The sequence below is a fragment of the Hordeum vulgare genome, chromosome 1H, assembly GCF_904849725.1.
Source record: "Hordeum vulgare subsp. vulgare chromosome 1H, MorexV3_pseudomolecules_assembly, whole genome shotgun sequence".
NCBI classification, from domain to species: domain Eukaryota; kingdom Viridiplantae; phylum Streptophyta; class Magnoliopsida; order Poales; family Poaceae; genus Hordeum; species Hordeum vulgare.
This window is the reverse complement of record NC_058518.1, coordinates 22,516,753-22,536,393: the sequence shown is the minus strand read 5'-3', so window position 1 is coordinate 22,536,393 and position 19,641 is coordinate 22,516,753. Positions and strand designations below refer to the sequence as shown.

The 19,641-nt window shown below is 44.8% G+C and overlaps 1 protein-coding gene across 1 annotated transcript; it reads left to right on the top strand.

Annotated features, from left to right (window-relative positions):
• Nucleotides 1-1,538: 1,538 nt before the first annotated feature.
• LOC123395807 (UDP-glycosyltransferase 83A1-like) lies at nucleotides 1,539-2,231 on the top strand. Its single transcript, XM_045090844.1, has one exon. The coding sequence runs from the start codon at nucleotides 1,539-1,541 to the stop codon at nucleotides 2,229-2,231; it is 693 nt and encodes a 230-aa protein (XP_044946779.1).
• The last annotated feature ends 17,410 nt before the right edge of the window (nucleotides 2,232-19,641 follow it).

The window sequence follows — 19,641 nt, the reverse complement described above, 5'->3', positions numbered from 1 at the left end:
CACTTTGCTACTGATACTTTGCTTGCAGACACTAATCTTTCAGGTGTGGTTGAATTGAAAACTCAGTTGCTAATACTTGAGAATATTCTTTCGCTTCCCCTTGTGTCGAATCAATAAATTTGGGTTGAATACTCTACCCTCGAAAACTGTTGCGATCCCCTACACTTGTGGGTTATCACGGCCTCCTCCCCGTCGCGTGTCTTCTATGCGGTGGATGTATGGCACTACTGCGCTAAGTTGGCTCGCCAGGCCATGAAGGGCTGGGGTGCAAACTTAGGCGCTGACCTCCGCGCCCGTAAAGGGGCCCTGCTGGGTCAGCTTAAGGAGCTGGATGAATTGGCCGATGGGCCGGGTCTGTCCCCGGACGACTGGATTCGGAGATACTCCCTCGATACCTCACTCATGGACATCTTCAAGAGCGAGGAATTGTTCTGGCAGCGTCGAGGGGGCCAGAACTGGCTCCTGAAGGGCGATGCGAACACCGCTTACTTTCAGGCCATCGCTAATGGTCGTAGGCGGAAATGCGCCATTCCTTTCCTCTGGGATGGGGATGCTCTCCTGGAAAGCCCAGAGGACATCTCATCCCATATTTACTCCTTCTATAAGGAGTTGTTCTCGGCTGAGCCGCGTGGAGGCACCTCCCTACGTGAGGACTTCTGGCCGCTAGCTGATAAGGTGTCCGACGCGGAGAATGCGGAGCTTACTCTCGCGTTCTCCCCGGAGGAGGTGGGGCAGGCGGTCGCCTCTATGAAGGCGTGCTCGGCCCCGGGGCTGGATGGCCTCCCGGTTATATTCTTTCGGAGATTCTGGAAGACCGTGCGCCCGGTTATCATGCCCATATTCCAGGAATTCTATATCGGCACCCTGGACATGGGCAGGATTAACTTTGGCGTCATTGCTCTCATCCCCAAAGTAGTTGGGGCTTCGGACATCTGGCAATTCCGTCCCATCACGGTGATTAACGTGTTGGCGCGAATCTTTGCTAAGGTCTGCGCTACTCGTGTGTCCCCTGTGGCTGAATGGATTGCTCACCCCCTCGAGACCGCATTTTTGAAGGGCAGGCGGATTCATGATGGGATCCTTGCCCTCCACGAGATTGTCCATGAGGTGGCATCCAAGGGGCTCAAGGGTTTTTTCTCAAACTGGACTTCCAGAAGGCGTATGACCGTCTTGATTGGTCCTTTTTGAGGTTGGTGATGGAACGATGGGGCTTTGGCGAGAGGTGTTGTTCCTGGATCATGCAACTTGTTAGATCTAGCAACACGGCGATCTAGATGATGATTAACAAATCTGTTTTCTGATTTTACTATTCACACGGGTGTGGATACACTCGGATACACCCACACCCGGGAGTAGCCACGCCTTTCCACTTATTGATCAGTTAATTTGTCTCTGCAGGGTCTGCACTGAGTGAAGAGAGTTTCCAGCTGAGTCCTGACATGCCTATCATGCACAGCGCCCACCTTGCATGGAACTGCATCGGCGACCACGACCAGCAGGCGACACTCTATTAGTACCTTGTCGACGGTGTCCGCACAATGGACCAGTGCGACTTCATCATCTGCAACACCTTCCAGGAGGCAGAGCCGACATCTTTCAAACTCTTTCCCAACGTCCTCCCCGTTGGCCCGCTGCTCACCGGCGAGCGCAGCGGCAAGGCCGTCGGCCACTTCTGGCAGCCGGAGGACGACGAGTGCATTTCGTGGTTCTACACGCAGACAGAGAGATCCGTGGTGTACGTTGCCTTCGGCAGCTTCACCATGTTCGACCGACGCCAGTTCGAGGAGCTGGCGCTGGGGCTAGAGCTCTCCGGACGGCCGTTCCTGTGGGTCATGCGCCCAGACATCGGCCACGGCGCCGTGCACGACTACCCGGAGGGCTTCCTGGACCGGATGTGCGGCGCCAGAGGCCGGGGCAAGCTCGTGGCCTGGTCGCCGCAGCAGCCCGTGTTGGCGCACCCGGCGGTGGCGTGCTTCGTGTCGTACTGCGGGTGGAACTCCACCATGGAGGGTGTCCGAAACGGCGTGCCTTTCCTCGCCTGGCCCTACTTCGCCGATCAGTTCGTGAACCAGGTGTACATCTCCGACGTGTGGAAGGTCGGCCTCAAGGCCGCGGCCGACAAGTCAGGGGTCATAACCTCCGAAGCACAGATACGGCTGATCTCTGTATCGCCGTTCAGAACGCGGTCGATACTCCGATACGCAGGATACGGCGGGGATACGGGTATATGAGAAGTATCGTTATTTTTGATTTAGAAAAAATAAAAAAAATGACGACACGGCTGGAAAACGCGGTAGAACGTCTCGGACACGGCCAGGCGACATAGCGTCGCCGCGACCCGATCCTAGCCCACAACCTAAACCTAATCGGCTACCTCTCGTCGCACGCACCACCCACCAGGAGATCAAGGGCAGCTGCAGCCCCCGCCGGCGCCCCACTAGCCGTCGTCGCGCCGCCGCCGCCGCCCCCGCCGCCGCCCTTCCCTCCCGTCGGGCCCCTCCAGCCACCGCCACCCCCACCCCCGTCGGCGCCCCTCCAGCCGCCGGAGCCATCACCGGAGCCGCCGCCCCACCAGCCACCGCCTCTACTCAGTCTTCTCTGCCATCGGTATATCACCAGACTGATTCTGTTTCTGTAATGAAACTTGCTGTTTTTTATACCTGAAAAAGGCCGAAACTTTTGTTTTTATACCTGAAACTTGCTGTCTTTTATACCTGAAACTTGTTGTTTTTTATACCAAAAACTTGCTATTTTTTATACCTATAAATTGTTGTTTTTTATACCTGAAAATTGATGTTTTTTATACCTGGAATTATTTGCTGATGTTGTTAGCTGCCTCATATTGCTAGGGGAGAAGATAGATACAAGTATACACCATGTCATCTGCGGGTAGTGGCATGGCAGCAAGCCAATCTTCAATCGGTGGTACTGCAAGCAACAGCATTAAGGTTGATGATGCAGGTCAAGGGGTTGAGAATGTCATTATGAAGCCGAAATATCCATTATGGAAGCATGTTACAAAACTAGCAACAGACCCATCAGGTCGAGGAGGCAACACACGTTTCCGTTGCCACTTTTGTATGCTTGATTTCCCGGGAAGCTACACGAGAATAAGAGCACATCTTCTTAAGATACTAAATGCATGCATAAACCCTTGTACCAAGATAACACAACTTCTCTTTGAGAAACTTCGCAATGAAGATAAGGCAGCCGCTATACTTATTTCACATGGTAAAACCAGGAACACACTTCCTCTACCACCCTTTGAGGAATCCGGTCCATCGGTATCATCAAGGAAAAGGAAGGTAGTAGGAAAGCAGTCTGGGATTTCAGAAAGTTTTCATTCAGAGCTTCGACAACAAGCTGATGCTCTTATTGCAAGAATGTTCATCACCGGAGGTATGCAACTTTGAATTACAATGCCAATTATTGTTGTCTTTTTGAAGCATAGTTGTTGACTACTTATTTTGTTTGTAGGGGTTCCCTTCAATCTAGCAAGAAATCCCTACTATCGAGAGTCCTACAATGAATTGGGTGGCTATGTGCCTCTTGGATATAACGCATTGCGGACTACCTGTCTTGTAAAAGAGAAGAAGCATGTTGGGAGGATGCTGGAGCCCCTCAAGTCAACGTGGCCGCTCAAAGGTGTGACTATTGCGACTGATGGTTGGTCTGACCCTCAAAGGAGGCCAATTTTGAACTTCATGGCTATGACAGAGAGTGGTCCAATGTTTCTAAAGGCGATCAACACTGAAGGGGAGGTAAAAACTGTTCTTTCCACCTTGGTTAACTTGTTTTCTTGTCTTGTTTTTTTATAAATTGATTGCGGATTGTTCATTGTCTTCAATGGTAGGTCAAATCTAAGCAATTCATATTTGAGAAGATGAAGGAAGTGGTTGAGGAGATTGGATCTGAGAATGTGGTCCAAGTGATCACGGACAATGCATCTAATGTCAAAGGTGCTGGATTGATGATTCAAGCAAAGTACAACAATATTTACTGGAATCCTTGCATTGTGCACTGCCTTAATCTTGTGTTGAAGGACATATGTGATCCAAAGATGCATGATGAAGACTATGAGGTTATTCACTTTATAAAAGAGGTTGCCGACCTAGCTCAATTTGTCAAGAACTTCATCATGACCCATGGTATGAGGTTGTCAATGTTGAATGAGTTTTGCAAACTCAAGTTTCTCCACATCGCAGAAACCAGATTTGCAAGTGTTGTCATCATGTTGAAGAGGTTTCTTTTAATCAAGGATGCACTCACACTAATGGTTATTCATGCAAATTGGGCTATTTATAGAGAGGATGATCCTATTACAGCTCAAAGGGTGAAGGAACTTATTTTGAGTGTTTGTGCTGGGATAAAATTGCATACATTGTCTCTTTCACCTCACCCATATATTCAATGATAAGGTTGACCGACACGGACAAACCATCTCTCCATTTGATATATTAGATGTGGGACGACATGATAGAGAAGGTGAGTTATTATTTTAGCTTTATTCATCATTATTCGGGCATTTTTTATGTGTGATGCTTGCTGATTTGAATTGTCCTCATCTTCATAGGTGAGAGTCCCTATTTATCGTTATGAAAAAAGGAGCGCAATGAAGATTGTGCTCTTTATATCGTTATCAAGAAAAAACTTGCAAAACGTTGGGAGAAGAGTAGTACCCCCCCCCCCCTCCATTGTTTGGCTCACTCGTGCAATCCGAGGTTTGCTATTTATATGTTTGTCATTTGACAATCTCAAGTTGTTAACATTAAAAGGTTTGTTGATTTTACGTTGTCATGTTAATAGGTACGACAGTCCAAATTGGCTTGCGGCAGCCCCTAGCCGTATTACCCCCCTTGATTGATAATGAGATTTTTCAAATGAGAAACAAGTGTTTGCAGAAGTTATTTCCGGATCCAAATGACCACAAGACCGTCAAGAAAGAATTTGCAGATTTTTCTCTAATGATGAATGACTTCTAGAATGCCGATTCAATTGAAGATAGAGATGATTTTGAACCAAAGCAATGGTGGGGCACTCATGGAGGAAGCACATAGTTCTTGAAAAGTTTGGCATTAAAGTTACTTGGTCAGCCTTCATCTTCATCTTGTTGTGAAAGGAATTGGAGCTCATATTCCTTCATCCATAGTTCCGAGAGAAACAAACTCACTCCTGAACGTGCTGAGGATTTAATGTTCGCACATAACAACCTGCGTTTGCTTTCAAGACAACCTGAGACTTATCATGTTGGGCCAAGCCGGATGTGGGATGTGGGTGGAGATGGGGTTGAGAGCTTTACTGGTGTTGGCATGCTTAAAGGTGCTAATTTGACACTAGATGAACCTGAATTGGAGGCTGAGATCATGGATGCTCTCACTTGAGTTGTCCTCATCTAGTTTATGTTGTAATGCACAATTATGCACTGTATGACTAAGGTTCTATGGCCATGTGAGCCTTGTATCTTTCTGTTGTCATGTTGTAATGCACTACTTGATATCGATCATCCTCTTTATCATGTTATTTTTCTCTTAGTTTATGTTACTGCTATAAGCCAACTTGTTTACTGCTTTTTCACTTTTCATGCTTGTCGATCTCATATTATCATGTCTAATATCATGTGTTGTATTTTCTATTTTGCATACATCATGAGGAGTTGAGGACCTAGATGATCTATCAATTCAAGATTAGAAAAGGAATGAGGCATGGAAGCAACCAAGCTACCTGTAGGAAGGTATTTTGATCTCATCTCATACATTTTATTATTTTAGTTTTTATTACATGCACTACAGGAATTAGCTTCTTTGTCGTCTGCCATCACAGACGGCAAAGAGTAAATCCCGGCCGGCAAAGAGAATATCACAGACGGGAAAGAATCTCATGGCCGGCAAAATTTCTGCGTCAACCTACGACGGCATCGTAGCTTCTTTGCCGTCTGCCTCCCCAGAGCGGACGGCGAAGAGCTTTGACGTCAGCTTTTCATAGGAGCAGTCGGCAAAGTGGTCGAGACGGCAGCCGACAAGCGTTGCCTCCGTTAGGGGCTAACGGAGGCTTTGTCGTCTGCCTCCCCCCTCTTCTTTGTCGTCTGCCTCCCCCCTCTTCTTTGTCGTCTGCCTCCTCCTCCTCCCCCCCTCCCTCCACTCTTTGTCGTCTGCCTACCCCTCCCCCCTCCTCTGTGCCCTCTTCTTTGCCGTCTGCCCCCCTGGAAGCAGACGGCAAAGATACTATATGGCCAGCTGCTACTGCCCAGGTTGCAGAGCTGGGCGCCACGTGGCACCTTTGCCGTCGGCCAGCGGACGGCAAAGGCCTTTGCCATCAGCTGACAGATGGCAAAGAGCCTATATTGTCACATTTTTGTTTATTTTTTCTATTTCACAGCACATATACATATAATTCATAGCACATATATGATAAATAGGTCACAACACATATATGATATACATATAAAGCTCATCAATGCCATTTGTTCATCAACGTACATCCCATATATCAAAAGAACCAACACATATAAAGTTTCATCCATATATACATACATATAGTTGCACATATATTGTTCATCCATATATACATATACATATAGTTCCACATTGTTCATCAACTCAAATAAAAACGGAAACTAAAGCACTCCAATGCCAGCTTCCATGCATGTAGTACATCCAATCTGCAAAATGGGAATAAGAAAGTCAGAAGAAGAAGAACAACAACATATATATGACAAATAAGCTAAATTGAAGAAGAAAGAGAAGAAGGAAGAAGAGAACAAGGAGAAGAAAAACAAGAAGGAGGAGGAGGAGGAGGGGAAGGGGAAGGAGAAGGAGAAGTAGGAGGAGAAGAAGAAAAAAGAAGAGAAGGAGAAGGAGAAGAAGGAGGAGAAGAAGGAGGAGAGAAGAAGAAGGAGGGCTCCTTCTCCTTCTTCTTCTCTTCTTCTCCTCCTCCTCCTTCTTCTTCTCCTTCTCCTTCTCCTTCTCTTCTTCTCTTCTTCTTCTTCTTCTTCCTTCTTTTCATTTCTCCTCTTCTCCTCTTCTTGGAGCTAAATTAGCTAACTATGTCTTTTTGGAGCTAAATGGGCTAATTATGTCATTATAGAGGAAAACAAGCTAAGTATATAATATTAATGAGCTAACCAAGGTTCTGATGCCATTTTGAGCTTATAATGTCTTTTAGGAGCTAAATTGGCTAATTATATCATTGTTGGGGAAATTAAGGCAAGGAAAATATGAAAGAGGAGAAGAAAGATGAGGAGGAGGAGAAGAAGAATAAATTAAGAAGGAGGAGAAGGAGGAGGAGGAGAAGGACTAGAAGGTCCTTGGCCTTCTCCTCCTTCTCCTCCTCCTCCTCCTCCTCCTTCTTCTCTTCTTCTTCTTCTTCTTTCTTTTCATTTTTCCTATTTCTTCTCCTCTTCTCCTCTTCTTGAAGCTAAATTAGCTAACTATGTCTTTTTGGAGCTAAATGGGCTAATTATCCCATTTTAGAGGAAAACAAGCTAAGTATATAATATTAATGAGCTAACCAAGGTTCTTATTCCATTTTGAGGTTATTATGGCATTTTGGAGCTAAATGGGCTAATTATGTCATTGTTGGGGAAATTAAGGCAAGGAGAATATGAAATAAGAGAAGAAAGAGGAGGAGGAGAAGAAGAAGAAATAAAGAAGGAGGAGGAGGAGAAGGACTAGAAGGTCCTTGGCCTTCTCCTCCTTCTCCTCCTCCTCCTCCTCCTCCTCCTTCTCCTTCTTCTCTTGTTCTTGTTCTTCTTTCTTTTCATTTTTCCTATTTCTTCTCATCTTCTCCTCTTCTTGGAGCTAAATTAGCTAATTATGTCTTTTTGGAGCTAAATGGGCTAATTATCTCATTTTAGAGGAAAACAAGCTAAGTATATAATATTAATGAGCTAACCAAGGTTCTTATGCTATTTTGAGCTTATTATGGCATTTTGGAGCTAAATGGGCTAATTATGTCATTGTTGGGGAAATTAAGGCAAGGAGAATATGAAAGAGGAGAAGAAAGAGGAGGAGGAGGAGAAGAAGAAGAAATAAAGAAGAGACTCCTCCCCTTCTAGTCCTTCTCCTCCTCCTCCTCCTTCTCCTCCTACTTCTTCTCTTCTTCTTCTTCTTCTTTCTTTCCATTTTCCTATTTCTTCTCCTCTTCTCCTCTTCTTGGAGCTAAATTAGCTAACTATGTCTTTTTGGAGCTAAATGGACTAATTATGTTGGGCAAATTAAGGCAAGGAGAATATGACAGAGGAGAAGAGAAACTTACCGTAGTGGTCATCAAGGAGGAGAAACACCTGGAGAAGGGTCGTGCGATGCCGCTCGGGAGTTATTCTGCAGAATAGATATTTTGCAATGTCTCAGTTAGCATGATGACACTCAATTATTAATACTAGTTTATAATGAAACTCACCGTGCCAATCAAAAAGAAGACGGGCATCGGCAGAGGGACTTGATCGCTCTTCTCGCACACACCCTGAAGAGTGGGTCGTATTAGTCAGTAATGAAACAGACATTACACACATGATTTGGCTAATATGAAAAAAAAAAACTTACCACAAAAAGCTCGTACAGGGCCCATTGACCCGCCTCATTCCGGGACCTCTCCTCCTCAATCAATCGTGTCGTGGTCTGGTCCCGCTCATCAAGAGCAGCCTGACTTGCCAATCTCTCTTTCTCAAGAGCAGCCTGGCTTGCCAATCTCTCTTTGTCAAGAGCAGTCTGGTTTGCCAATCTCTCTTTCTGAAGAGCAGCCTGAAACACCATTCCTCGTTAACACAGTAATGATCTATGGTGACACACATAATGAAATGGATGAAAGTGTTCTTAGTCCGTACAACTAACCTCGATGGCAAGATCGACTGGCCGTGGACGACGCATTATCTCAGGACAGCTGCTCGACTAGCGCGCCTTGATCTCCGGGAGAGTGAGTGAACAACGTATTATCCCATCTACAATTGCTATCGAGCCATGGGGCCTCCCGCCACCAGATATCATCACCAGCTCTGGATTCAAAGGTTCCTGGCTAGGGTTAAAGTCATCCCCTTTCGTAGTCTTCCCCGCGTCCCTGTATGCCACGAGCTTCTGGTGGGATGATATGTTGGTGAAGTTATTGGGATCATCCAGGTCAGACTCGGAGAATGCCTTCGCCTTCTTGTACGAAGCAGTATGGGTCATGCCATAAAGGTCGTACAAGTGTGGCATCTCCGTATTATTGTGATGCGCCTAAAAGAGAGGAACAAAATATTAGCATGAAGAATGAATTGCATGAATCATGAAGCAAATCACATACCTAGTTTCGTCCGAACTGAAGTAAGTTGGCGCTGCCTTGATGGTGTGGCACACCAACCATTTGGCTACGCCGATCCTTCACATTCTCGTGGACGGCTCGCCAGCTGTCTGTGCACCACTCATCAACCAACGCCTCCCAACAATCCATCTTATCCGCGCACCATCTCGGGGGCACCTTTAAGTTATTAGAAAGAATTTTGAGCGCTACGCCTATGAATGAAATCAAGAAAACAACGTAGAAGGACTTAACAATAGGTAATTACCTACATGTATTGCTCCTTCTTCAGAAACTTTCCGGGGCAATCCTTCTTCTGCTTCTTAATACCACGCGTGGCGTAGTAATCTCGAATAGCCTGCGGCCGAGCCTCATGGCATAAGTTCTGTAGTAACCGCCTACACTCGGCCTCGAGAACCCTGGCCGTCTCCTCCTCATACCTATAGAAGGTCTGCAATCAAACGTGAAAACACCAATTAGTACAATAATTAGCTATATTGTTAATTTTAGATTCTGTAAAAGAATAATTTACCCAAAAGCTCTTGATCACCATCTCGGCCCTCGTGTGGCACAAGACACCATCTATAATCTCCTCTGGCGGGGCCTGCGCAGCCTGGTAGTGCTCCCAGAAAAATCTTAGTGTAGGAACCTGACCCTCACCAGGCAACGTGACAAACCCCGGGAAATTTGTCCGGCAAAGCACACCAAGGACGGAGTTCGGCCTGCGGACTCCAAGACGGTGTACCCATCCCCTGCTGTATGATAAGGTCAACGCATTAGATATTTAAACAAACTTGAAGGCAAAAGCTAAAAAAAGAGTAAATGTACTTACCTATCTCCTTCAGGTTTAATCACCGGCCTCTGCTCGCGGGTAGCCGGCACGACCGGGAGACGTGTACTACCACGCTTGTACACGGTGGCCCCGTCCACCTGCACATCGCCCTCACTATCCGTAAGCTCATCCCCGCCCCCTGAGCCACCCGGACCCTCGGTCCAATCCGGCAACTCGGTCCGATCCGGCCAGGTCTCCCATCCGGGCTTCTCCACATCGAGTGAAGCCTCCGGAACCATAGTCTCGTGGGCCGAATGCACCTCGACCCGAGGCTGCTCCTGGACCGGAGTCTCATGGGACAAATGCCCGTCAACACCAGGCTCCTGGAACGGAGTCCCCGTAGCCTCCTCCGCAAATGGGTCGACCATAGTAGTCCTATGCTCGGGTGAATGAGCTGGTGGTGGTGGCAAGGACGGCTCAACAGTCCTCCTGGATCTTCCGCGGCCACCATCTCTCCCTGTACCCTTCCCCTTCTTCCCTACCCGACCAGCACCTCTCCCAGTGGGCAATGCCGCCGACGAAGAATAACCCGCGGGTGGTGTCGACAGAATGTCTGCCAAGGCTCTACGGAGAGATAGGGGTGGAAGGGAAGTACCACCCCTCGTGCGGGGCGCCTGGGAAGAACCCGTCGAGCGATCTGGACCAGTGTCCACCATCTTTCCACACTTGGTGACCTGTCATGATAAAGATTAAAAGAAATTAGTACAACATAAAAAATTGAATAACTGACATGAATAATAATATGTACATGAATAATAAAGATTAAAATATATATAATTTAAGTTATGAATCTTACAAACTAATAATCATCATCAATAAATGCATCATCATCATCACTATCACGCATGTCTTCATGAATGATGTGCTCGTCGGGTTCAACGGCGTGAAGTTGTGAAAGGCCTTCCTTTAATCATTGAAGCATTGACAGGTCATCCGCATCAGTAACCTCTACGAGTTCCAGGTCTTCTGGTTCCGGCTCAGGGCTGGAGTCGGATTCATTGTCGCTGTCTACTTCCATGTTCTTGGGTGAAGCACGGCGGTTCTTGAAACGTTTCTTGGAAAGACGTGTTTCTTGGAAAAATTCTCCATCATATGTGTCTGGGTTAATGTGAGGTTCATAATCATGTTCATTTGGGACATGTGGTCTGACATGTGGCGCCACTTCATAAACAACATACCAACCTTCCAGATTCTTATCCGTTTGGCATGCCCACGGTAGATAGAAAACTTGGGTCGCCTGTTGAGCCGTAATATAGACATCGGAAACATCTAAATGGGTGTTTGGATTGATTTCGACTAGTTCTATATGTTCATGAGTCCTTCTAGTCTTCTTCGGCTGGAACCAATAACATTTGAAGACTAGGACGTTCGGTGGGTTTTCACCATAGAATTGAAGTTCATAAATTGCTTCAACTCTTCCATAATACTCGATAACACCTTCGCCGATAGCAGAGACACCACAATTTGTAGATTTCCGGTCGGGCATAGATAGCTCTTTGCCAAAGGTACGAAAGAGATACCCGTTGATGTTGTATTTCTCAAATGAACGGACCTTATAGTCAAAACCATTAGCGACTTGTCTCAATTCGACGTCCATAGACTCTGAATTAGCCTACAAGTTTAATACGAAACGATTATTGCATTAGCCGCAAGTTAGACCAAGAAATGAAATGGTACATTATTGATAATTACCGTTTGTTTGAACCAAGAGATGAAACCGGGATAGCCGCCTCCTGTCTTTGACAGAAGCTCATACTCTTCGACGGAATCATTTTCGATCACCGCTCCATCCGAGAATTTGGCGACGTAACGGCTGTTTGAAATATCCGGGAATAAAAGAAGTTCAAATGAATTAGAAGTTACGGGAAAATGTGCCGAGAACTCACTTGATGTACGGCCGCACTTCTGTTAGGTTGTTGAAGATATCCAACGAAATGTTCCGCCATTCTTCGACATCCAACGTTATTGGTTTCGAAGCACCGGCTGGTGCGAGCTTCCCTTTGAATAGGGTGAGGTTGGACCCACCTTTTTTAGGGTCTGCATCATTGTGCCGAGGCTTTGGATTATGCAAATTATGATTTTTGGCTTCGTAGTGTGCTGTCACAAAGTTTGCCACCTCCTCAGTAATGAATGCCTCAGCCATCGATTCTTCAATTCTACGCTTATTTTTACATTTAGCTCGAAGGGTCTTCTGCATCCTCTCAGTTGCATAGCACCAACGATCTTGCACGGGCCCACCCAATCTTGCCTCGGTCGGTAGATGTAAAATCAAATACTGCATTGGATTAAAAAAACTCGGTGGAAAGATCTTCTCTAACTTGCACAACAACTCCGGTGCAAACTCCTCCATGTCTTCTACCACGCCAGGCGACAATTCTTTCGCACAAAGAACACGGAAGAAATAGCTCAGCTCCGCCAGTACTAGCCATTCATCCTCAGGAATAAAGCCACGTAACATCACTGGCATTACCCGCTCTTGAGACCAAAGATTTTTAATTTTTCAAGACTCGCTCCCCTCTTTAGATTCGCTGCATACCCATCGGGGAACATCAAGTGCATTTTGACCCACAAGATAATTTCCCTCATAGCTGGCCTTCCAAGATTGAACCAGGCCTTTGGCTTCGACCACTTCTGCTTTCCTTTGCCTTCTCGCATGTTTTGTAACGGTCTATGACATAGTGTCTCTTGATCGACTCTAGCCTTAGTATTATCCTTTGTCTTCCCATCTATGTCGAACAATGTACCAAAAATAGCCTCTCCGATATTCTTTTCAGTGTGCATCATGTCGATATTGTGTGGAAGAAGGAGGTCTTTGAAGTAAGGCAGATCCCAGAAGTATGGCTTGTGAGTCCAGGCATGTTTTGAATTATACCCCTTGAAATACCCTGGACGCTCTGGATCAGGCTCGAGGGCGTTTAACTGATCCAGGATCTGTTGGCCTGTGAACGCAGGTGGTGCCAAGTTTTTGACAACTTTACCTTTGGTAAGTTCTTGTCTTTCCTGAACTGATGGTCAGGATCCAGGAACTGTCTATGCAAGTCAAAGCAAGAATACTTCCGACCCTCCCGCAACCAATGAAACTGAAGAGCTGCCTTGAATTGGGGGAACGGGAACCTTCCATGCACACACCATCCGGAGAATAGCGCATACGCTGGCAAGTCATGCATAGAGTACATGTACCACACATGCATTTTGAAGTTTTCTTTTCTAGCGGCATTGTCTGTCTTGACCCCATTATCCAAGCTTCTTCCATTCCATCCTTAAGCGGTTGCAGGTACACATTCATATTCTTCCCCGGGTAATTGGGCCCTGGAATTATCAACGTCAGAAATATGTTCTTTCTTTGCATAATCTGCCGGGGGGAGATTGAGTGGAATGACAAATACAGGCCAACAACTGTATTGGGTTGCCATCATTCCGAAGGGATTAAAACCATCCGTGGCGGCGCAGACTCGAGGATTCCTTGGATCTGCCGCTTTATCCTGATGCAATCCATCGAAATGTTTCCACGCTTCCCCATCTGATGTGTGTAGCATCATCTTATTCCCATCTGCATCTAGTTTGGTTCTTTTGCCCAATTTGTGCCATGTCATCTGTCTGGCTGTCTCTTCGACCATGAAAATACGTTGAAGTCTTGGTACGATTGGCATATACCGAAGAACACTAACTGCGATTTTGGTCTGCCTCTTCTCACCCATACCGTTGTCTACCACAAGATACCTGCAAGACTCGCAATTGGGACAATATTCCAAGTGTGCATACTCCTTCCTAAATAAGACACATCATTTCTCACATGCATCTATCTTCTCATAGGGAATCTTAAGTACACGAAGTATTTTGTCCGACTGGTACAGGTTTGCAGGCATGACATGGCCTTTGGGTACGAAGCGTCCAAATAGTGTCATCATCGCGTCGTAGCATTCTCTTCCCAAGTTGAATTGAGCCTTCAGAGCCATTACTTGTGCAATTGCATCCAGCTGACAGAGCTCAATGTTTTGAAGACTCCAACATTTCATAAAAGGCCTTTCCAGATTCCTCCATCTCATCTTCCGAATCCCAAGCATCATCAAAGTCTTGCACCATGTCTTCGATCCCGGTACCATGCTCGTCCGTGCGACGACGGACCACCTCAGCTCTTGTGTGCTGTATAGACTCATCATGAAATGTCCACACCGTATAATTAGGCTAAAAACCCCTCCTCTACAGGTGTTTAATCATTACAGCCTCTGTCGTCTTTTTATAGTTGTCGCATCCAGGACAGGGGCAATAGTTTTTTTCCTGGCCACTTGCGAATGCGGCTTTCACAAATTCCTTTGTTTTTACAAACCATTCTTTCGTCATCTCTTTTTGACTAGGGTGACCGGTATACATCCACGCACGATCACTCATCTTGCGTAGCTACTAAAGACAGAAGAAATATATTTATATATTATTTAGCATTTATATTCATCGGTTAATCAGGTTCGCCATTTTTATTACGTCCAGACAACCTACACGCTAATAGGTAAAGATAGGTCATATTCCCACCCGAGTATGTGTAGATTGGGTTTATTTTCCCATGCTCAGCTCCGGATCCAACGCAAAATTTCGACAGCACCTCCCCGTTGTTCTCCTGATACACGTCTCTGCAATAAACAGAGAGGATGTGCACCCGGAGAACAACAGGGAGGCACTGACGAAATTCCGCATCGGATCCAGAGCATAGCATACGGGAAAACGAACCCAATCTACACATACTCGGGTTGTCCATGGATTATGTTGGACAATTCGAAAGGATGACGGTTATAAATATGCAAAGATATGCATATTTATAGATGTCGCCCTTTCGAACGGGAGACGCATACTGGTCACGCATACTGATAAATTAATTTAATTACCTAAATCTAGAAAGTTTCATCCGGAAACCGAGCCACAATAAATGAAGGGGAGGGAGTAGATGAAATTTGTACTGACCCACGAATGCAGGGGCGAAGCTCGTACAACGCACGGGCAGGTCTTCGCACAACAGACCTCAAAGCGACGAGACAACTATCACATGTAAATCCACCCGATCAACACAAATATTCTAATTATGTCATTTTAGAGGAAAACAAGTTAAGAATATAATATTCATGAGCTAACCAAGCTTTTTATGCCATTTTGTAGTTAAATGGGCTAATTATCTCATTGTTGGGGAAAATAAGGCCAGGAGAATAAGATAGAGGATAAGAAAGAGGAGGAGGAGAAGAAGAAGAAGAAATCAAGAAGAAGGAGAAGGAGGACAAGAAGGAGAAGGTATTTTTCTTCTCTTCTTCTTCTTCTTCTTTCTTTTCATTTTTCCTATTTCTTCTCCTCTTCTCCTCTTGTTGGAGCTAAATTATCTAATTATGTCTTTTTGGAGCTATATGGACTAATTATGTCATTTTAGAGGAAAACAAGCTAAGAATATAATATTCATGAGCTAACCAAGGTTCTTATGCCATTTTGGACTTATTATGGCATTTTGGAGCTAATTGGGCTAATTATGTCTTCTTCTGTTCTTCTCTTCTTCTCCTTCTTGTTTTTTTCTTCTCCTCTTCTTCTTCTTCTTCTCCTCCTCCTCCTCCTCCTCATCTCCTCTTCTCCTCCTCCTCTTCTTCTACTTCTTCCTCTTCTTTCTATTAAGCTAACTAACTAACTAACCTAACTAACCAAGCTAACTAAACCTATCGCTAAACCTATACAACACTAAACAGCAAAAAAATAACAAAAACATAATCTACCACTAAGTAACTAAAAAAGAATCTAGCTAGCACCAACTAACAAAACAGAATCTATCACTAAACTACCTACTAAATCTACTAATTAACTAACTAAATCTACTAACTAACTAAACTACCAACTAACTAAAGATAATCTACCAACTAACTAAACTACCACTAAATCTACTAATTAACTAACCTATCAACTAAACTATATATACCACTAAATCTATTAATTAGCAAAAAAACAAAAAAATCACCTTGGTTAGTAGTGGGCAGCCGGGGTGGTGACGGTCGGGGCGGTGGGTGACCTGGCCGGAGTTGGTGGAGGAGGGGGTCGCGGGGAGGAGAGGGAACCAGGGCGAGGGGTGGCGCAATGGTGGATGAGAGGGGTCGCGGGGAGGAGGGCACCAGGGCGGTGGTGGAGCAGGGCACGGAGAGGAGGGGGCGGTGGTGGAGCAGGGGCACGGTGGTGGAGGAGAGGTCGCAGGGAGGAGGGGGCAAGCTCTGGCGGCGGGTCACGGGGATAAGGGCGAGCTCCGGCGGTAGGTCACGGGGAGGAGGAGGGGGCGAGCTCCAGCGGCGGCGCGGGGAGAGAGTAGGGGGCTGTGGTGAACCGTTATGGGGGAGAGAGAGGGGGTGGGGTGGGGGTTGACGACGTTAGATCTAGTTGCCTCTTTGTCGTCTGCCCCCGACGGCAAAGTGGTAATAGGCTGACGGCAAAGTGTTGGACCGTTATGGGTTAGAGGGCGGTGTGGGGTGGGTTCTTTGGCGTCTGCCTGCATGTGCTTTGCCGTCAGCTGGCAGACGGCAAAGAGTACACTTATGGCAAAGAGGATGTTTTCCATCAGCCTGCTCTTTGTCGTCTGGTTTTGGGTAGCTGATGGCAAAGAGTGTCTTTGCCATCAGCCAGCAGACGTCAAAGAAGCAGCAAATGGCAAATTCTCTGATTCCAGTAGTGATGTTATTTTATAATTATTCATATATGCTTGTCGTATCGCTGTATTGATGTTTTTAGAAATTGTCGTATCCCGTATCGTCGTACCCGTGTTGCCGTATCGGTATCGCCGTATCGGTGCCTCCGAGGTCATAACCAAGGAGCACATAGCCGACAAGGCAGAGGAGCCGTTGGAGGACACCGACATGAAAGAGAGGGTGAAGGCCATGAAGAAGAATGTGCACTAGAGCATTTAGGAAGGCGGCTTGTCGCACGAAAACTTTGAAGCTTTTGCGAAGGCCATGAAGAATGCGGCACCACAGGAAGGGAGCGCTCAGGAAGGGGATGTGGATTTTTCCTAACGCTTTGCGCGCGCAACGCGAATCCCTGCCGCTCATCATACATGATGTCCAATCCATATGGCCCACCATTCTGTCAGCCATGCAACCTATGGTACAATATTTTATATTCTTTGTCAGGAGTTGCCGCATTCATCACGACTGTGTATACAAAGTTCTTCTAATTCTTTTGACAAAGTTCGAACACCATATTAACAAAGTTCTTCGGTTCCACAAAAAATTCTGGTAAAGATCTTTCATATCTCTAACAAAGTATACACCTAATATTCAAAAAGTTCTTTACTGTTTCAAAAAAATGTGTTTCAAATGTATCCAAGATTGATTTTGTTCTAAAGGGCTCGGCTTGAGTAGTTCAAATATGTAAAAACTTTCAAAAATGGAATTTTGGTCTTAAACATATGAGCCATCTAAATTGTTCCAAGAAAATGAAAAGTGATTGATTTAGAGGAGACACGGTAGATAAAATAAGCATGCATGCATCAGAGTGCACAGGAAGAGAGAGAAGCACGTGCAAGAAACACGCATCCCCATACAGCAGCAACGGCATGGATTGGGGTTACGCGCATAACCAGTTAGGCATAGACATATTCGTCAGGAGGGGGGCGCCTCACCCGGAAACTTCCATTTTCTAGCGGAGGGTATGAGGGCATGATCATCTGCTCCTTGAGTGTACGTGTGGTAGTGTGTGCAATTTTGCATTCCCATAGAAAATTAAAAGGATATATTTGCTGCTTTTTTGTTTGTGAGTTATTTTCGAAAATACTCCCTCCATCCCAAATTACTTGTCGTAGAAATGGATAGAAATGGATCTACCCATTTTCGCGACAAGTAATTCCGGACGAAGAAAGTATAAGACGTTTTTTTTACACTGCCGACTCTAAGCACATCTTACAAAAAGTGACAGAGATAGTACCTGAGAATTTTGGATGCGTCCATAGATAACATGATGAAGAGCATATTCGCAAAAGGAAAAAGAAAAAAGTCCAAAAGAAACCTTGACTTTATAAACGAAAGCTAAGTCAAACCCTAAACTTCAAATCCCTGAAATTGGTACACCGAGCTCTCTAATACCGGCCTATTTAAAACCTTCACAACGTTCCCAAACAGCGATTGTCGACATGACAGGTTGAATCCCGGTACCATTGACTGCAGACGTGACTGGGCCGGCCCAACAGGTGTGAAGCGTGATTTTTTTTTCCTTTTTCATTTTTATGAGTGTTTTTTTCTTTTTCGTAATATATTTAACGCGAAAATACCAAGAAATAGAGTTTTTTTTCCATGACTGGGCCGGTTAACCATGCACTAGAGTTTTTTTTTCTTTTTCATAAGGAGCCACGTAACTAAAAATACAAAAGAAAGTAGACAATTCAGATGAATCGAACTTGAGACCAGTTGTTGCCAACTAATGGTTGGTAATGCTTGATTGAGAGGCCCGAAATTATTGACCACATATGGAAATTCGAGATTCAAAAACATTTTTAAGGGTAAACAAATATGGAAAACATAGAAAGTTTGTGATATCTCGAAAAAATTAAAGTGTGAATACTCTTTGAAAATTATGAAGACTTATTAATAAATGAAACACTTTTTGAAAACATAAACATTATTTAAAAAATGGGAACAAATTCTGTAACCTGAAAAAAGTTAAAGTGTGAAACTTCTTTTTAAATGGAAGCCACTTTTGAGACCTGAACAAATGCATGAGGAAAACGTTGAATACTAAAAAAATGAAAAGCTTATTGTAAACAGAATCAATTTTTAATGTGAACACTTTTTGAAACATAAACATTTTTTAAAAAAGAAAGCGAACAAGTTTTGAAATCTGAACAAAATTTCAAAGTCTAAATAGTTTTTTATTTTTTTTAAATGGGAGCAACTATTGGAACCCGAACAAATGTGTGAGAAAAAATGTAAATACTTTAAGAAAAAACTGAACAGCATTTTGAAAATAGAATCAGTTTTAGAAAAAGTGAACAATTTTTAAAGAATGTTGAAAATATGTATTTACAAAAATTTTACATAATGTATTTGAAAGTATTTAAATTGTATCAACAAATGTATCATGCGCATGTTAGAAATATACTTTGTCTACTGAGACAAATTAGAGATGCGTACAAAGAAACAAAAACCAAAAAAATCAATAACGATCAGAAAAGAGCGAGCACCCGACAGAACGACTGCTCTTATGGGCCGGATTTGATTTGTCATCTCAGTAAATACCAGCAAAATACTCTCAAGGTTTAAAATAGACCGGGATCGAAGAATTTGGTATGCTAATTTCAAGAATTAAAAGTTCAGGGTTTGATTTAGCTTTCTTCTACAAGTTTAAAATTTGTTTTGGACTTTTTCCAAGGAAAAAACGATGAAGAGCAGCAGCGTAGCCCCAAGGCCGAGACAGGGAGGCTGCTGCGCGGCCTTGCCAGGAATTAGTAGGAGGCAGGATGTCAGCCACTTCCTATTCAACACTTAAAGCGCTAGTTATACACAGCACACACACACCATCTAATCGATTATGTAGTGAGC

Excerpts from the sequence above, each read along its gene's own strand:
- LOC123395807 (XM_045090844.1), top strand. The coding sequence starts at position 1,539 with ATGGACCAGTGCGACTTCATCATCTGCAACACCTTCCAGGAGGCAGAG.